Source organism: Trachypithecus francoisi, unplaced genomic scaffold (assembly GCF_009764315.1).
Source record: "Trachypithecus francoisi isolate TF-2019V2 unplaced genomic scaffold, Tfra_2.0 Lachesis_group20, whole genome shotgun sequence".
Lineage (NCBI taxonomy): Eukaryota > Metazoa > Chordata > Mammalia > Primates > Cercopithecidae > Trachypithecus > Trachypithecus francoisi.
This window is the reverse complement of record NW_022681466.1, coordinates 8,779,677-8,793,982: the sequence shown is the minus strand read 5'-3', so window position 1 is coordinate 8,793,982 and position 14,306 is coordinate 8,779,677. Positions and strand designations below refer to the sequence as shown.

Below are 14,306 nucleotides of genomic sequence, written 5' to 3'. Positions count from 1 at the left end.
AAGGAACACCCCTCATCGTGCAGTCCACACCAGGGATTCTAGCCCTTCATTTTAAACCAAAGGAAAAAAACAGGCCGGCCGCGGTGGCTCACGCCTGTAATCCCAGCACTTTGGGAGGCCAAGGCGGGCGGATCACAAGGTCAGGAGATGGAGACCACGGTGAAACCCTGTCTCTACTAAAAATACAAAAAACTAGCCGGGCGTGGGGGCGGGCGCCTGTAGTCCCAGCTACTCAGGAGGCTGAGGCAGGAGAATGGCGTGAACTCGGGAGGCGGAGCTTGCAGTGAGCCGAGATAGCGCCACTGCACTCCAGGCTGGGAGATAGCGAGACTCCATCTCAAAAAAAAAAAAAGGAAAAAACCCAACCCCAGCAAACGTACAGAGCACTCCATTCCCTGACCTTTAATGGGGGGCAAGAGGCAGAGGACAGAGGAGAAGGCTGCCCCTCCAGGCCTGGTTTGGAGCCAGAAAGACTTGTATGCTCTTACTGTAGATAACATCGGTCTCTGGGGGACATAGGGCAGGGGCCTGGCCTGCCCCTCGCAGGGAAACTGCCCACCCACGTGGAAAGCAGGGCCAAGGGTCCCTGCTTGGAACCAGCTTCCTGCACATGGGGTGGGGGGTGGGGACAGAAGGAGATCCTGCCTGGACTGCATGGAAATCCACCAGACTGCTGGCTGCTGACACAGAAGGAGAGCAGGACCATCTCCATCTTCCAGGGCCCTGCCTGGGGGAGGGGAGAGGCTAGGTGGCTCTGTCCAGGCCACACTCCCCATGCCCAGGACTGCTCTCTTCCCACCAAAAAGAAAGATGAGACAGGTCCATCCTCAACCTCCTGGAGACAGGAAGGGGGTCTGTCTGTGGCCCAGGTGGCTCCCTCCCTCATGCCCAAGGGGTCCCACAAGGAGGTGCTAGGACCCCCAGGCCCTGCCCCAGGGAACTGCTGCCTACACGGTCCGCAGGTAGAGCCAGCCAGGAATGCCTTTCAAGCCACTGGCTATGGGTTGGAGGCTGCGAAACCAGGCACAGAATCAGAAAAGACCTGCCACAGGCTGCAAAGGGTTCCAGAGAGCTTCAGCACCTCAGGGGGCAGTGCTGTGGAACGGGTGAGAAGGAAAAGCCAGCTCCTGGGAACTGCCCATTCAGAGTCTACATAATACCTAGGTGGCACGAGATAACGCCCTACTCCCCACCCCACCCTTCCACCATCACCCAAGACCTGAGCCCCTGGGAGCACCCCTTGAAGACAGGGGGATGTGGGGTAACTGCCCCCCAACTTTACACCTGGAGGCTAACCTACACTCAGAAGACCCCTCCGAGGCTGTGGCCAGAGTTTGGGGCAGGGAAGGGGAAGCAGGTGGATGGGAAGGCCAAGGAGACTCCCAGGAAAGCCACTCCAAGTGTCTGCAAGGCTTCATCGCCCACATCTAAGGCACGGGCTCCTGGCTTTGAGGACACAGGAAATTCGATGCCATGTGGGGAGGAGGGCACTGCAACGTGTTTAAGGCCAGGCTCCTTGATTTTCCAGATATTGGACAAATGATGGTTTCCCCAGTTGGCCCAGAGATGCCAGGGGAGACGGAATGCCAAAGCCTGTAGGAGGAGATTCAGAAATTTCAGAGAAAGAAGATGGACAAGGAAAAACAAAAAAATACAAGAAGCCAAGTAGAGTCTGAGCCCTGCATTCCCGGCCTCCCCCACGGCCACAGGCAATCCCTGGAGACCTAGCTACAGGAGCAGTGGGGGCGGGCATGGGGGTGGGGGGTCTTGCTGTTTATGCTCCCAGCTGACATCGAGGTCATCTTCTTGTCCCTCTGTCTAAGTTTCTGGGCATTGGCAGGACTTTTAAAAACGACAACAAACTTGAAGTCTCTAGAACGTCTGCTGGCCCAGTCTAAACGGAGCCTTGGGGCTCTGCAGACCAAATTAAACAGCCTGAGCCCAGAAATGCCCCCAGGCGCCTGGGGGTGTCTAGGGGCCAACTGGTGGGTCTGTTTGGCTGGCGAGATGACAAATCCTCCCACTTCTGTGACTGTGTTTCGGAGAGTTCCGGACCCTTTGGTCTCATGAGCAACTCAGAGCCTCCAAATTTGGGAAAAGCCAAGAGGGCTTTGGAAAGAAAGCCAGTGTTTGACCATTTTTCCTCAGTGGCTTTGTCAAGGGAGAGCACAGGAACTTGGTTTTTGGCTGGGTTTCTGGGACGAATCAAAAAAAAAAGCAGGGGGAGGAGAGGGTGGCGGAATTGCCTGGGGCTCCAGCCTAGGCTATACACCAAGGAGACTTCAGAGGAACAGGCCAGCCCCGTCCCCAGCACGGTGAGGGAGGGGCATTTGGCTGGCTGGCAAAGGGAAGAGATGGCAATAGTGAGGCCCTGAACCTGGTGGCTAAGCCTCATCCCTGAATGTGACCTCCCCTGATGCCTGGGCATGCAAGAAATGGGAGGTGGAGAAGAGGAGGAGATCCTAGCTCTGCTCTCCTGGCACCAGGATATCAGGGGACAGCTACTTCTCTCCCAACAGGCAGGCAGAGGCCACAAGTCACCAGGCTGAGAAGTCCCTGTGCCTCCTACAGACAAGTGCACAATTTGCATATCTGCATTTCCCTGGGTGATGCCCGTCGTGTGTGGCCACCAAGTACACTCTCCACCACCAAGACAGCCGAAGAGACCAGGTGGCCACTGTGTACCAGGCACTGTGGTGACTGCCTGATACTGACCCCTGGGGACTCAGGCTCTGGTAGGTTTGTTTTTCCAGGTACCCAGTCCCCCCTCCACCTGCTGACACCCCGGGCCCAGTGTGGGGGTGTAGGGGTGCTCAGTGGATGGGTCCAGAGGCTGGGCAAGCAGCACGCAGCCTTGGCCCGTCAGCCCTTGGTCTCACCACTGGACAAGATGCGACTGTTCCAGCTGCCTGCCCAGCTCTGCACCACACTCAGCTGGGCCCTTGCAGAGGCCTGCTGGATGAGAATGTTCAGAGCAGTGGACACCACTCCCTGCGACACACACCCTGCCACAACCGCTTTTCAGGGAAAGGCCAGGCTGCAGAGCCGAACGCAGGCTGCCAGCACCCCCGCTGTCCTCATGCTCCCGTCATCCAGCAAGTGCTCACCTCACTGTCAGCGCTTGGCCCTGCAGATGGGCATATGGTCCACCCATCTGTGACACTCCGGGGTGGGGGTGGGGGTAGAGGGTGACAGGGAAGACCAGGACAACCTCCCAGTAAGAGGAACCTGTAGCCGACATGACTCCAGCCTCCAGAGTGTCAGCCAGGCAGGAAAAGAGGGGTCCCATGGCTGCACTGGGCTCAGAGGGACCCCCAGGCGGGCCCTACAGGCACTGGTGTCTGCCGTGCTTTCCACAATTAGTGGTGACCGTGCTGTCCAGCCTCATTCACACAGTGGCATCACACAGGCTTTTGCCTGAGACCTCCCATCCCCAGACCTGTATGTTTAAGCATCCAAACCTATCTGTCCTTTGCAAATGCCCCCTTTTCCCACCCAGATGCGACACCAGCAGCGACACCCACCACACCCCTAGGTGGCAGGCCCTGTGCTCAGCACCATGGGCTGCATCTCACTGAGTCCGCCAGCAACCCTCGAAGACAGCTGTTTCTAACCCCACTGTGCAGGCAGGGAAACGGGCAAAGAAACTGAAGAAACCGAAGCCACCCAGCTTTCCAACGGCAGAGTGAGGGCAGCCTGGGCATCCCTGCACTGCTGCACCCCTTACTCTTCCAAAGCACTGCCCCTCTGGATGCAAACTCTGTCCACTAGCCCCATTCAAAACCTTCCTGGACAGCCACAGCCTGCAGAAATCAATTCCAGCCTGCGTTCACCCAGTCACTGCAGGGGTGTCCTGGCGTTTACCTCCACCTGCCTCTTCCCGGACATCCAGCCCAGGTAACCCACAGCCCAGCTGCAAGGCTGATCACAGTGCCTCTGTCTGCTGCCTGGTGCTGTGTCCGTCCCCCTCTAAATGAACCAGCTTGCAGTCAGGACAGTGGGTCTGTCTGGTCCCGGCTCTGAACTCAAAGAGCATCAAATCAGCGCTGCCAGTGGTTGTGGGACCCGTGCAAGAGGCCTGCCCCCACTCCCCATGGCTCCTGCCTCCCACCACAAAAGCTCAAACTGCAGGGAGGCAGTATTCACAGGAGGCCTTGAGTCTTGGCTGAAAGGCAGGATTCATCATGCAAGAGGCCTACAGGCATTAATTAGGGACAGGTCTGCACCTATTACCAAGCAACGGGACCTTTCTCTAGGGAGGAAAAAGGCACCTGAATCCAGCCAGGGCCAGCTCCCACGTCCCGGAGGTGTCGGGACTCTCGAGCAAGAAGACACGTCCACATGGCCCTTCCCACCCAGAAGCCCGTCCCACAGCCTGCTCTGCCTCCAGGACACAGCTCTGGGGGTCCTCCTTGGGCGACAGTGGGGGCTCGGGAGAAGCTCAGATACCACACAGCTCTGGGATCCCAGCACGTGGGTCCTGGGCCAGATTGTTTCAACAAACATCAAGGACTTTTGGATTTTTTCTCAGTGTGCAAATCTGGTTACAGCAAACACCGCTGAGCAGTGCAGGCCAACAGCTGGCACTTGGAAAGGCTTTTGTTACACAAAGACCCGAGCTGTAATCGTGTTTGCGATAACAGACTTGGCCTGAATTCACAAAAGTACATGCCGTCCGCCAGCCCCGTGCCTCCACCAACCAGAAGGGAGAAAGAGGAAAGGGTCATCCCTCTTGTCACCCTATTACGGGCAGTGGCGGGTGCTGCAGTCGTCTGGAGGCCTATTTGTACAGTAGAAAAGTGGAAAATAAGACTCTAAAAATCTCATCGGCAAAATACAAAGCATTCTCCTTGCTGCTACGTAGGGGGCCTTCACAGAGCCCTAAGACCTTGAAGTCCGGAGACCTGTCTTGAAGTGGGAGCAAAGGCGGGATGCGAGAAGTTGGAGTCCATGGAAGACACTGATCCCCTCTCCGTTCCTGGGAACGCTGAGCCTGAAGGACGCGGCTAGGACAGCAGAAGGACTGAATCCCCGTGCAACTCATCGGCGACGGAGCATAACGCCATGGTGCCCTCTGTCCCCAAGACGGGAGGGATGGGGAAGGCCCTGGGCGAAGGGGACAGGCAGGGAAGGAAAAGGTGAAGAGAAAGGTGCTCCCGAGGGAGGGGGTAGATGTGCCCAGGACATGGGACACTGCCAGAATTTTAACTCCCAGCACACACACAGGCCCACGGACGGCTTCCCGTCTTCCTGCTCCTTGGGGGTGTGCTGTGCCCGCCTGGGCACCTACCCCTTTCCCCATGCCAGGTCACTTGCCCTCTACCCTGTATCCTGCCACTAGTTCTAAACCTCCCAGAACACCCTGATCAGGGCCCTGTGGCCTCCATTACAGGATTGCAGGCCTAGACGTCTGCTCAATTGGAAAACTGCTCCCAGAGATGCCATGGCTCAGAGCTCGTCCTGCTTTGAGGCCCCTGGAGTCTCCGCCCCTCAGCAACCCACATGGTGACAGGCACCCACATCCGCTGGCCTCAGGAACCGTGGGGCCACCATCCCAGTGCTGCGAGGAGCCGGCAGTTTCCTCCTCACCCTTTCAGCCTACCTTGCAGGAACCAAGACACCAGGTGAGCTGCCCCGGAAAGAGACCTGTGCTCCCGCTGCACCGCTCCTGCGCCCGTTCCCGGCTACTCCAGATGCTTCCCGTGGACCAGCTGCACTCCCAGCGGGCATGCCTGGCCCTCCGCAGCCCGGCCCATCTGATCTTCACAGGCAGGCCCCTCCTTACGCCCCAGCCCCCTCTCCAGCCAGCTCATTCCGGCCTCCCCCACTGCTGCCAGCTGCTGCTGGCCAGAAGGCTCTCCTTCCTCTCGCAACCCAATTCCTACTCTCCCTCAAGGTCCACCTCCTCCATACTGACTTCTCCGCTGCTAGCTAGTGGCGACCTTTCTCCACCCTGATTTGGAAGCTGCCTGTTTGTATCACCCCTGGCTGGGCTAAATCATACTCTCTCCTCCACCTCCAATCATCCCTTCCCCATGTCCGTCTGTCCACCCAAGGTTGTCCATCTCCTGTATACACACCCCCACCCCCCAACTATACTCCATGTTCCTTGGGCACCAGGGAGGGCCAACTTTCCACACCCCAGGTCAGCCCCCATGCACACGCACACTCACGCACACACACACACTCTCTCACACCCATTCACTCGGGCCACCTGATGGCTCTAAAACCGGAATTCCCAGCAAAACCATTCAGGGCACACAAGGGGGAGACTGACACACACAGGGAGCCAGCAGATCAAGGCCCCACCCCCAGAGACTGAGAAACCTTCCCCCAGAGCCAAAGGATTGTCAACTGTTGCACCAGGATGGTCTCAATGAGCCCATTGTCTTGGACTAAATTACAGGGTCACGAAACTGGCTTGGGAGGCAGCCGCAGAAGCAGCTCCAGATGGAGGTGCACGGGGGCGAGGGTGGAGTTATACCCAGAGACTAGAGGCAGGGGCACTAACAACTTTCGTGGTGCAAATGGTGACAGCTGTACAACCAACACAACCCCAAACCCTGGCCTCCCCTCCCGCCACAGGGCTCCCATTGAGACCCAAGAGTTCTTCCCCAGAAATCCCACCAGGGACCCAACACTTCCGGTTAGGAACCGAGAGCAGAGACCTCGATCCCGCAGGCAGGAGGAGAGGCCCGCAGAACACAGGGCCTCTCTCCATAAGGGCTTACTGGAAAGTGGTCAGACCGGCTAAGTCGTGCCACTTGGACATTTGGGACAAGGGAGGCCCCTGCAGGAGCGGTCGCAGGGAAGAGTTGCAAAGAGGCAGGGGCAGGGAGGCCACATTCACTCGGGGCCTGCAGGAGGCTCAATGGAACACAGTGGACCTAGGCAGACCCCAGTATAAGCATGTGCCCAAAGATGTCCAGATGAGGGGGTGTGGCGGTGGAGTGGAGGCGGGAATAGCAAACCCTCCCAGCTCTGCAGACCCAGACCTCCCCTCCCTCTGGGAAGCATGGATGCAAAGGGCTAGAGCCTGAAAAAGTGCTTCCACCACTAAGCTGACAAAGTAGGTATGATGTCTCCAGCTCACACTCTGCACAGCGCAAGCGGCCACTGGATCACAACCCCCTCCCGTCCCTCCCCGCCCCACACCCTCCTCAGGCCCAGCCCTGAAGAACAGCCACTGGCACTCGGCTTGGCATCCAGCCAAGGTTCTGGTCCCCCCAGGAGGCCCCGCCTCCCCCACCCAGATGGGGCTGATCCCAGGTGGGCCGTGGGGGCAGCTGGGCTCAGGACACCCAGATGCCAGCCCTGGTTCTGGCCATGGAGCGGGGAGGACCTCAGGCTGGTCACGTCCCAGCTTGGCCTGATACCTGGACAGCTGCTCATTTCAACACAGACTTTCCCCCTCCCGGCCCACCAGAGGGCTCTGCCCAAGTCGGCCTAGGAGCCCCTCAGAGGGGCGGGGGCTCCAGGTCCCGGCAGAGGCAGGCCCGCCCCTCAGAAGCCCTGCCCCAGAGCGCTGGAGACCATTGTGTGAGCTTCCCCTCTGCCTGCCGTATTTACTCCCGCGGACGCAGGACGCAGAGCCCCAGCACCGGGAGTCACGAGGACGCAGGAAAGCGCACGCACTCACAGGCTCAGGGACGCGAACGCCAGACCCGGGCTTGGACGGAGCAGCCCCGCAAGTCCCAACACACTTAGTAAACCCCGAAGACAGGAGAGAGCCAAAATGCTCTCTCTGCCCGCACGCAGGCCCCTTCTGCCCCCCACAGCCCGATTCTGGGAGGCGGATGAGGATGTCCCCCAGGCCTGGAAGGGGGCCATGGGACATCCCACTCTGGACCCTGCCATGGCCTGGACTGTGTCCGTTCGGTGCTCCCGGCCCACGGGCTGCACAACTTGGCGGCCCCAAAACTGGCGTGGGGGAGGGGAGGGCTGTCCACCCGAGCAGGACGCGGCTGTCCACTCGGTCGGAGGTGAGGAACGACCTCCCTATCCTGTTACCGGGTCCAAGCGGGGCCCGAGAGCCGCTGGGGAGAGTCGAAGGGAGGGGGCCGATGGATTTCCCAGAGTGAAACTGTGCGCCCTGGAGAGTTCTGAGGCAGCACCGCGAGCCTTCGAGGAGGCTGCTGTCGCTCGGCAAACACAAACAACAATAAAAGGAAGGAAACCCAGGCGGCAGTGCGCAGAACGAGCGCAGGGTCCTGTGAGGGCGCACGGGGTCCCCGCGGGTCCCCCACGTAGGCGACGCGGGTACAGGGCCGGGGGCGTGCGGCGCTCTCGACAGGAGGGCGCCTGGATTGGGGGTCCCGCCTGCCCCGGGCGCACCTCCGTCCCGCGCCAGGCCCACCCGTAGGGTCGTCTCCAGCACTCCCGCGGCTGCAGCAGCCAGCCCAGCACCCACCTTCGAAGTCCGAAATGATCCCGTCCAGCTGCGCGTTGACTGCAGGGTCCGACATGGTGGCTGGTGGGCAGCGGGTCGCGCGGAGCGCAGCTGCGAGGAAGCGGCCCCAGCGGGGCCCGGGCCCTGCGCGCTGGCTGGGGCGCCGCGCCCGTGCTCCTGCAGTGCAGAGCTCGCTGCCGGAGGAGCCCCTCGGCCCCCAGGCTCAGCTGAATGAATGGGGGAGGAAGGCGGGCGCCGGCCCCTCCCCGCGCTCTGCGCCCCCGCCCCGCCCCCGCCTCCCGGGCGGATCAGGTTCCCGCACCCGCGCCGGCCTCCCAGTCTCGCACTGGCTGCTCCGCCCGCCTGTCAGGGCCGGGCCTGGGGGGCTGGGGCCCGAGCAGCCGCTGGGGGACAGTCCTGGGCACACGACCGGAGCGCCCCCCTTCTCCCCGTCTGGCCCGCGCCCAGAGGACGGCGAGAGACACGGCCTCGGCCCCTCCCCCCAGGCGCCCCGCTGCGGCCAGATGTGGGCGGATGTGGAGGCCGGGCCGTGGCGAGGGGGGCGGGCGCCCAGAGGGGAAGAGATTCCTCCCCTTCCCCGGGCGCAGGGTCCTTCTGCAGGAGGCTGTATTTGGGCAGCCAAACAAAGTTCGCTGTCACCGCCGCCGCCGCCGCCGCACTCTGCGCCTGCAAGGGTTAAGCGGCGGCGCACGCGGCTGGCAGGCAGGATCCCGGCCTGTGGGCTCAAGAGCCGAGGGGCGCAGGGCGAACACGCGAGTCCCATGGCACCAGCGAGAGGCCACCAACTCCCACCCACCGAGGGCACCCCTGCAGCTAACACCCCCACCACGACCACCACCCCGGGGCCACTGCTGCACCCTCAGGGGTGGGCCCTGGAGAAGGCACTGTCCGGGAGAAGGGGCACAGGGCGGGGATGGAACGCGGCTGTCAGAGAAGCCAGGGACAGGCGCCGCCTCCCTCCACAATAAGGGCCTCCTGAGAGCAGGAAGTAGACCTAGTCAGGAGCAGAGGTTTCCGAAGGTGTGAAGGAAGGAGCTAGGCAGTGAGTGAGCAGAAAGGGAGCTGCCCCAGGGGCTGCTCCCTCCCGTCTGGGCCCTAACCTGAAGCCTAGCCTTCCCTCCAGGCCAGCGTCTCTACCATTAAACTGTATGACCCACAAGGCAGGCAGGCCGAGGGGCTGGGGTAGACCTGGGGACCTGGGTTAGACACAGAACTTCAGAAGCAACAGGCTCTCATCCTCAAGAAGGGCCCTCCAGGTGTGTCACCTACAGCAGAGAGAGGCGCTTCTTCCACTCGCCTTGGAAAGCCAGAAACCCTCTTCTGCATGCTCTTCCTGCTACCCCGTACCTTAGTACCTTAGACCCTCGGCCTCTGCCCAGAGTCAGGGGCCATGTGAGAATTCACAGCAGGGAACAACACCCCCACCTCGGCAGCAGCAGGCCGCAAATGCTACAACTGCACTCCAGTCCCTTGAGTGTGTGGCCCCGGAGTGCCTGAGAGCTCATCCTGGGTCTAGGGTCGCTCGCTGCCCGCTTGCACCTCCCCACCCACTCTGAAATATCCCAAATGTGCAGGAGTGCTGAGACTCCCCAGCCATTCTGGAGAGGTGGGGCGCGGGAGGTCTCTTGCGGAAAATGTTCTAGGTTTGGGTGGCTTTTTAAGTAGATGAAATCAAGTCCTTCCTTTTTAAGAAAAGCAGTCACTCCCTCCCTCATGCTTTGGATATTTTGAACTATTTTCAACCAAGTGAGTTTGTGGACATGGGAACTGCAAAACCACAGACATTTCAGATGCGTGCACACCCTCGTCTGCCTGGGAGCCCGGGTTTCAGAAATGGAGCCATTGCTGCCATTAATAGCACCCCACATCTTCCATGCCAGGCCAGGGCATTTCTTGTCTGAACTCTGGCACCTGGGCCTATCGGATAGTCCAGCCCCTACTGAGCCACCTGTCCATGCCACATTTGGGGATTTGGGGGTCCAGTACCTAAGAAACTCAGTCCAACAACATAGCCTCTGGGAAGATGCCAGGTCCGGCACAACAGCCATCCTAAGCCACAGCATTATTCTCTAGTGTTTTTCTAAAAAGCACCTGGTGAGTGTGGACACACCCATGCAATTGTTCTCTCCCAGGGCTGGCATGGAGTTCCACCAGATTAGCACATGGTCAGCCAATTGTACATTCTCCGTCTCCACGCACAGTGCAGCAAACATATTTAGTTCCCTGGGGAGCCCCGCCAGGGTGCACGCCTCACCAAAATGGGAACCCAAGGGACAATGGCAGGAGGGCAGCCAGAAAGTGCCCGTGCCTGCGTGACTGTGCTCAGAGCCCACCAGCTCCAGCCCCAGCCGCTGCCCCTTCAATGTAATCACTCAGAGCCACATGACCAGGCCTAGAAACCTCCAGGTAAGAAGGTTCCCCGAGCTCTGTCAGGAAACCCAAATCGAGGCTTGGCCACACTCCCAGCCAGGAAGTTCACCCTCGTATCTAACCAACTGCTCTAATTGTACATCATTTATTTCCATTTTTTTCCCTGTCCTCAGAGGAGATGGGAAACAGCTGGGCACCACCCTTCAAGTCATAATTACCTTTTCCAAATTCGAGGACAATCCAGTTGCTCCTTGGCCTTCTCTTTCTCAGCCTAAATCATCTTTCTCTAGCCCTTTAATCATATCCCGGGCTGTCCTTTGATCATAGCTAAGGGCTGGGTCCAGTCTGGAGCTCCAGGATTTTAATAAGGCCTGATTGCTACAGGGTAGTGAGGAGGCCCCCACCCCTCTTTCCTAGGGCCTCGGGGCCTAAACATACAGTCCCAGAAGGGGAACTGGGCGGAGAAGATGCACGTCGGCAGCAGAGAGGAAACTGAGCTGAAATTTGGCAAGAACAAAAGAACTATAAAGGCCTATGCATCCAGCAAGGTGCATTCTTCCAAGGTCACAAGAGAAGGCAAGACCGACTGCAGCCCTGGCCAAAGGGACCGCCCGCGTCTTCAGTGCACAAGAAGACCTATAGTGGGCTGAATGATGATCCCCTCAAAGCAAAGATCTGTCCACCTGGAACCTCAAATGTGACCTGATTCTGTTTAAGGGTTTCTGCAGAAAGAATTTAGGCAAGGATCTCAAAATAAGATCATCCTGGATTAAGGTGGGCCGTAAATTCAATGCTGTGTCCTTCTAAGAGACAGAAAAGAAAGTACAGACACAGAAAAAGGCCTTGTGAAGACAGAGGCAGAGACTGGAGTGATGCAGCGGCAGGCCAAGGAACACCTGGGGCCATCCGAAGCTGGAAGAGGCAAGGAAAGGTTTTCCCCCGGAGGCGTCAGAGGACGCTGGCCCTGCTCACGCCTTGATTTCAGACTTCTGGCCTCCAAAACTGTGAGAGGACACATTCCCGTTGCTATAAGCCACCCAGTTTTGACAGTTGTTACAGCGGCCAGGAGAAACTCATGCCTTAGTTCCCATCTGCATCATACCTTGAGGTCAAAGCTTCATACAGCAAAGATGTCTAAGCAATCACAAACCTCCTGTGGGTAGCCCACCCGTCCGGCAAGTCACTGTCCCGAGGGAAGGGGGATGGGGACAGGCAAGAGAGCCGCAGGAAGCCCCTGTGGGCCTTTCTGGAAACGGGAAGGAGCAGGTCTGGAGAGAAACCCCACAGGTCAGGCCCCAGAGAAATGAAGCTTACAAAGCGTGGGAACGGAGTGGGGAGGAAATCCACGAGGAAGCAGCGTTTGGCGCACACATCCATGTCTGTGACCCGCCTCCAGGCACGGCCTCCATGGAGAGGCTCCGCTGGCAGGGAAGCGATGAAGCAAAAGGGACTCAGGGAGCGGAGGAAGGTGGGGGGCTCTCTCCCCGCGACACCAACGCTCCAGACGGGACACTCCATTAGGTGGCAGGCTGTGTCCTCACAGACGGAGACTTCCCAAGGGCAGGGCCCAGACGGTCTTGTCTCTGTGTGGCCTGACACGAAGTAGGCCTCCCTGAGCTGCCGAGCCCTGGGTCCATCACTGGCAGGGCCTTCCACAGCCCCTCATCTTAGGAAACGGCACTACCATCCACCTAGTCGGTCAAGCCAAGTCTCTGGGCACCATTGTTGACTCCTCTCTTTCCCTCACCCTCCGTATCCAAACCATGCTGCGTTTCTACCCGAGTCCATCTGCGAATCAGTCTAAGCCTCCCTCCTCCAGGGGTGTGCCAGCTAATGGTCAACAACTGGCCACCTGGGACCTGCAAAAGCAACAACACTCGATTTCGATTTCCCGATTTGTAGCACTTGCCTATTCCTGTGGTGTCAGTATTTCTGCCTTGGCCAATTTCTTACTTTTCTTTTTTTTTTTTTTTGATAGAGTCTTGCTCTGTCACCCAGTCTGGAGTGCAGTCGGGCAATCTCGATTCACTGCAAACTCCGCCTCCCAGGTTCAAGTGATTCTCCTGCCTTAGCCTCCCAAGTAGCTGGGACAACAGGCACCTGCCACCACTCCTGGCAATTTTTGTATTTTTGGTAGAGACAGGGATTCACCATGTTGGCCAGGCTGGGTTCGAACTGCTGACCTCAGGTGATCTGCCTGCCTTGGCCTCCCAAAGTGCTGGGATTACAGACATGAGCCATGGTGTCCAGCCGGCCAATTTCAGGTTATTCGTATGACATCATTGGAGGTGAGACTGGGAAGAGATATTTAGTTACCACCAATATAGTGCTTCCATCATACAAATACAGCCTCAAGAATGTAACTGCAACAGGACAGACAATAGTTAAATGTTGCAAAAAACCTAAGAGGTGATGAAAGGTGTGTATTTATTATCTTTTGTTTTAAATATAATCACTTATAAGTAATTTTTTAATTTTTTGCTTAATTTTCCTTCATAACTTGTAATTTAATTCATATTGTATAAATCTATCATTTTTCTAATAAAGCAATATATTTTTCTAATAGAGCAATGCATTTTTACTATGATAAAATATATGTAATATAAAATTTACCATTTTAGGCCAGCCATCATGGCTCACGCCTGTAATCCCAGCACTTTGGAAGGCTGAGGTGGGAGGATCACCTGAGGTCAGGAGTTCGAGACCAGCCTGGCCAACATGGTAAAACCCTGTCTCTGCTAAAAATACAAAAATCAGCCAGGTGTAGTGGCAAACGCCTATAATTCCAGCTATCTGCGAGGCTGAGGCATGAGAATCGCTTGAACCCAGGAGGCAGAGGTTGCAGTGAGCCAAGATCACGCCACTGCACTCCAACCTGGGTGACAGGACAAGACTCGTCTAAAAAACAACAACAACAAAAAATATTTACCATTTTAACCATGTTTAAGTTTACATGTCCAGTGACATTAAATACATTCACATTGTACACCCATCAACACCATCCACCTCCAAAACTTTCTCCATCCAACTTCCCAAACTGAAACTGTGTCCCCATTAAACAGTAACTCCCCATCCTTCCTTCCCCTAGCTGCTGGCAACCACCATTCCAATTTCTCTATGAATTTGACTTCATGTAAGTGAAATCATACAATATTTGTCCTTCTGAGACAGGTTTACTGAGCATGAGGTCTTCAAGTTTCATTATTCAAGGTTCACATGTAGTATGTGACAGAATTCCATTCTTTCTGAAGGCTGAATGATATTCCACTGTGTGTACACACACTTTGTACATCCATTGCTTCCACATTTGAGCAACTGAGAATAAAGCTGCTACAAACATGGGTGTGTAAATATTTGTTCAAGTCCTTGCTTTTATTTATTATTATTATTATTATTATTATTATTATTTTAGATGGTCTCATTCTGTCGCCCAGGCTGGAGTGCAGTGGAGTGATCTCGGCTCACTGCAACCTCCACCTCCTGGGTTGGAGCAATTCTCCTGCCTCAGCCTCCCGAGTAGCTGGGA

The 14,306-nt window shown here is 57.3% G+C and overlaps 1 protein-coding gene across 4 annotated transcripts in view; it reads right to left on the bottom strand.

Annotated features, from left to right (window-relative positions):
* The window catches only part of SEPTIN9 (septin 9), a 215,970-nt gene that overhangs the window by 120,051 nt on the left and 81,613 nt on the right, over positions 1–14,306 (bottom strand). Inside the window, exon 1 of one of the 4 annotated variants that reach the window (XM_033182326.1) lies at positions 8,411–9,045. The exons of 2 other annotated variants lie outside the window; for them this stretch is intronic. In XM_033182326.1, coding sequence (XP_033038217.1) covers positions 8,411–8,465 — 55 coding nt within the window. In that variant the 5' untranslated portion in view covers positions 8,466–9,045. Of the gene's footprint in view, positions 1–5,602; positions 6,072–8,410; positions 9,046–14,306 lie in introns of those variants that run through there. One more of the 4 variants, XM_033182328.1, reaches the window with a different exon arrangement.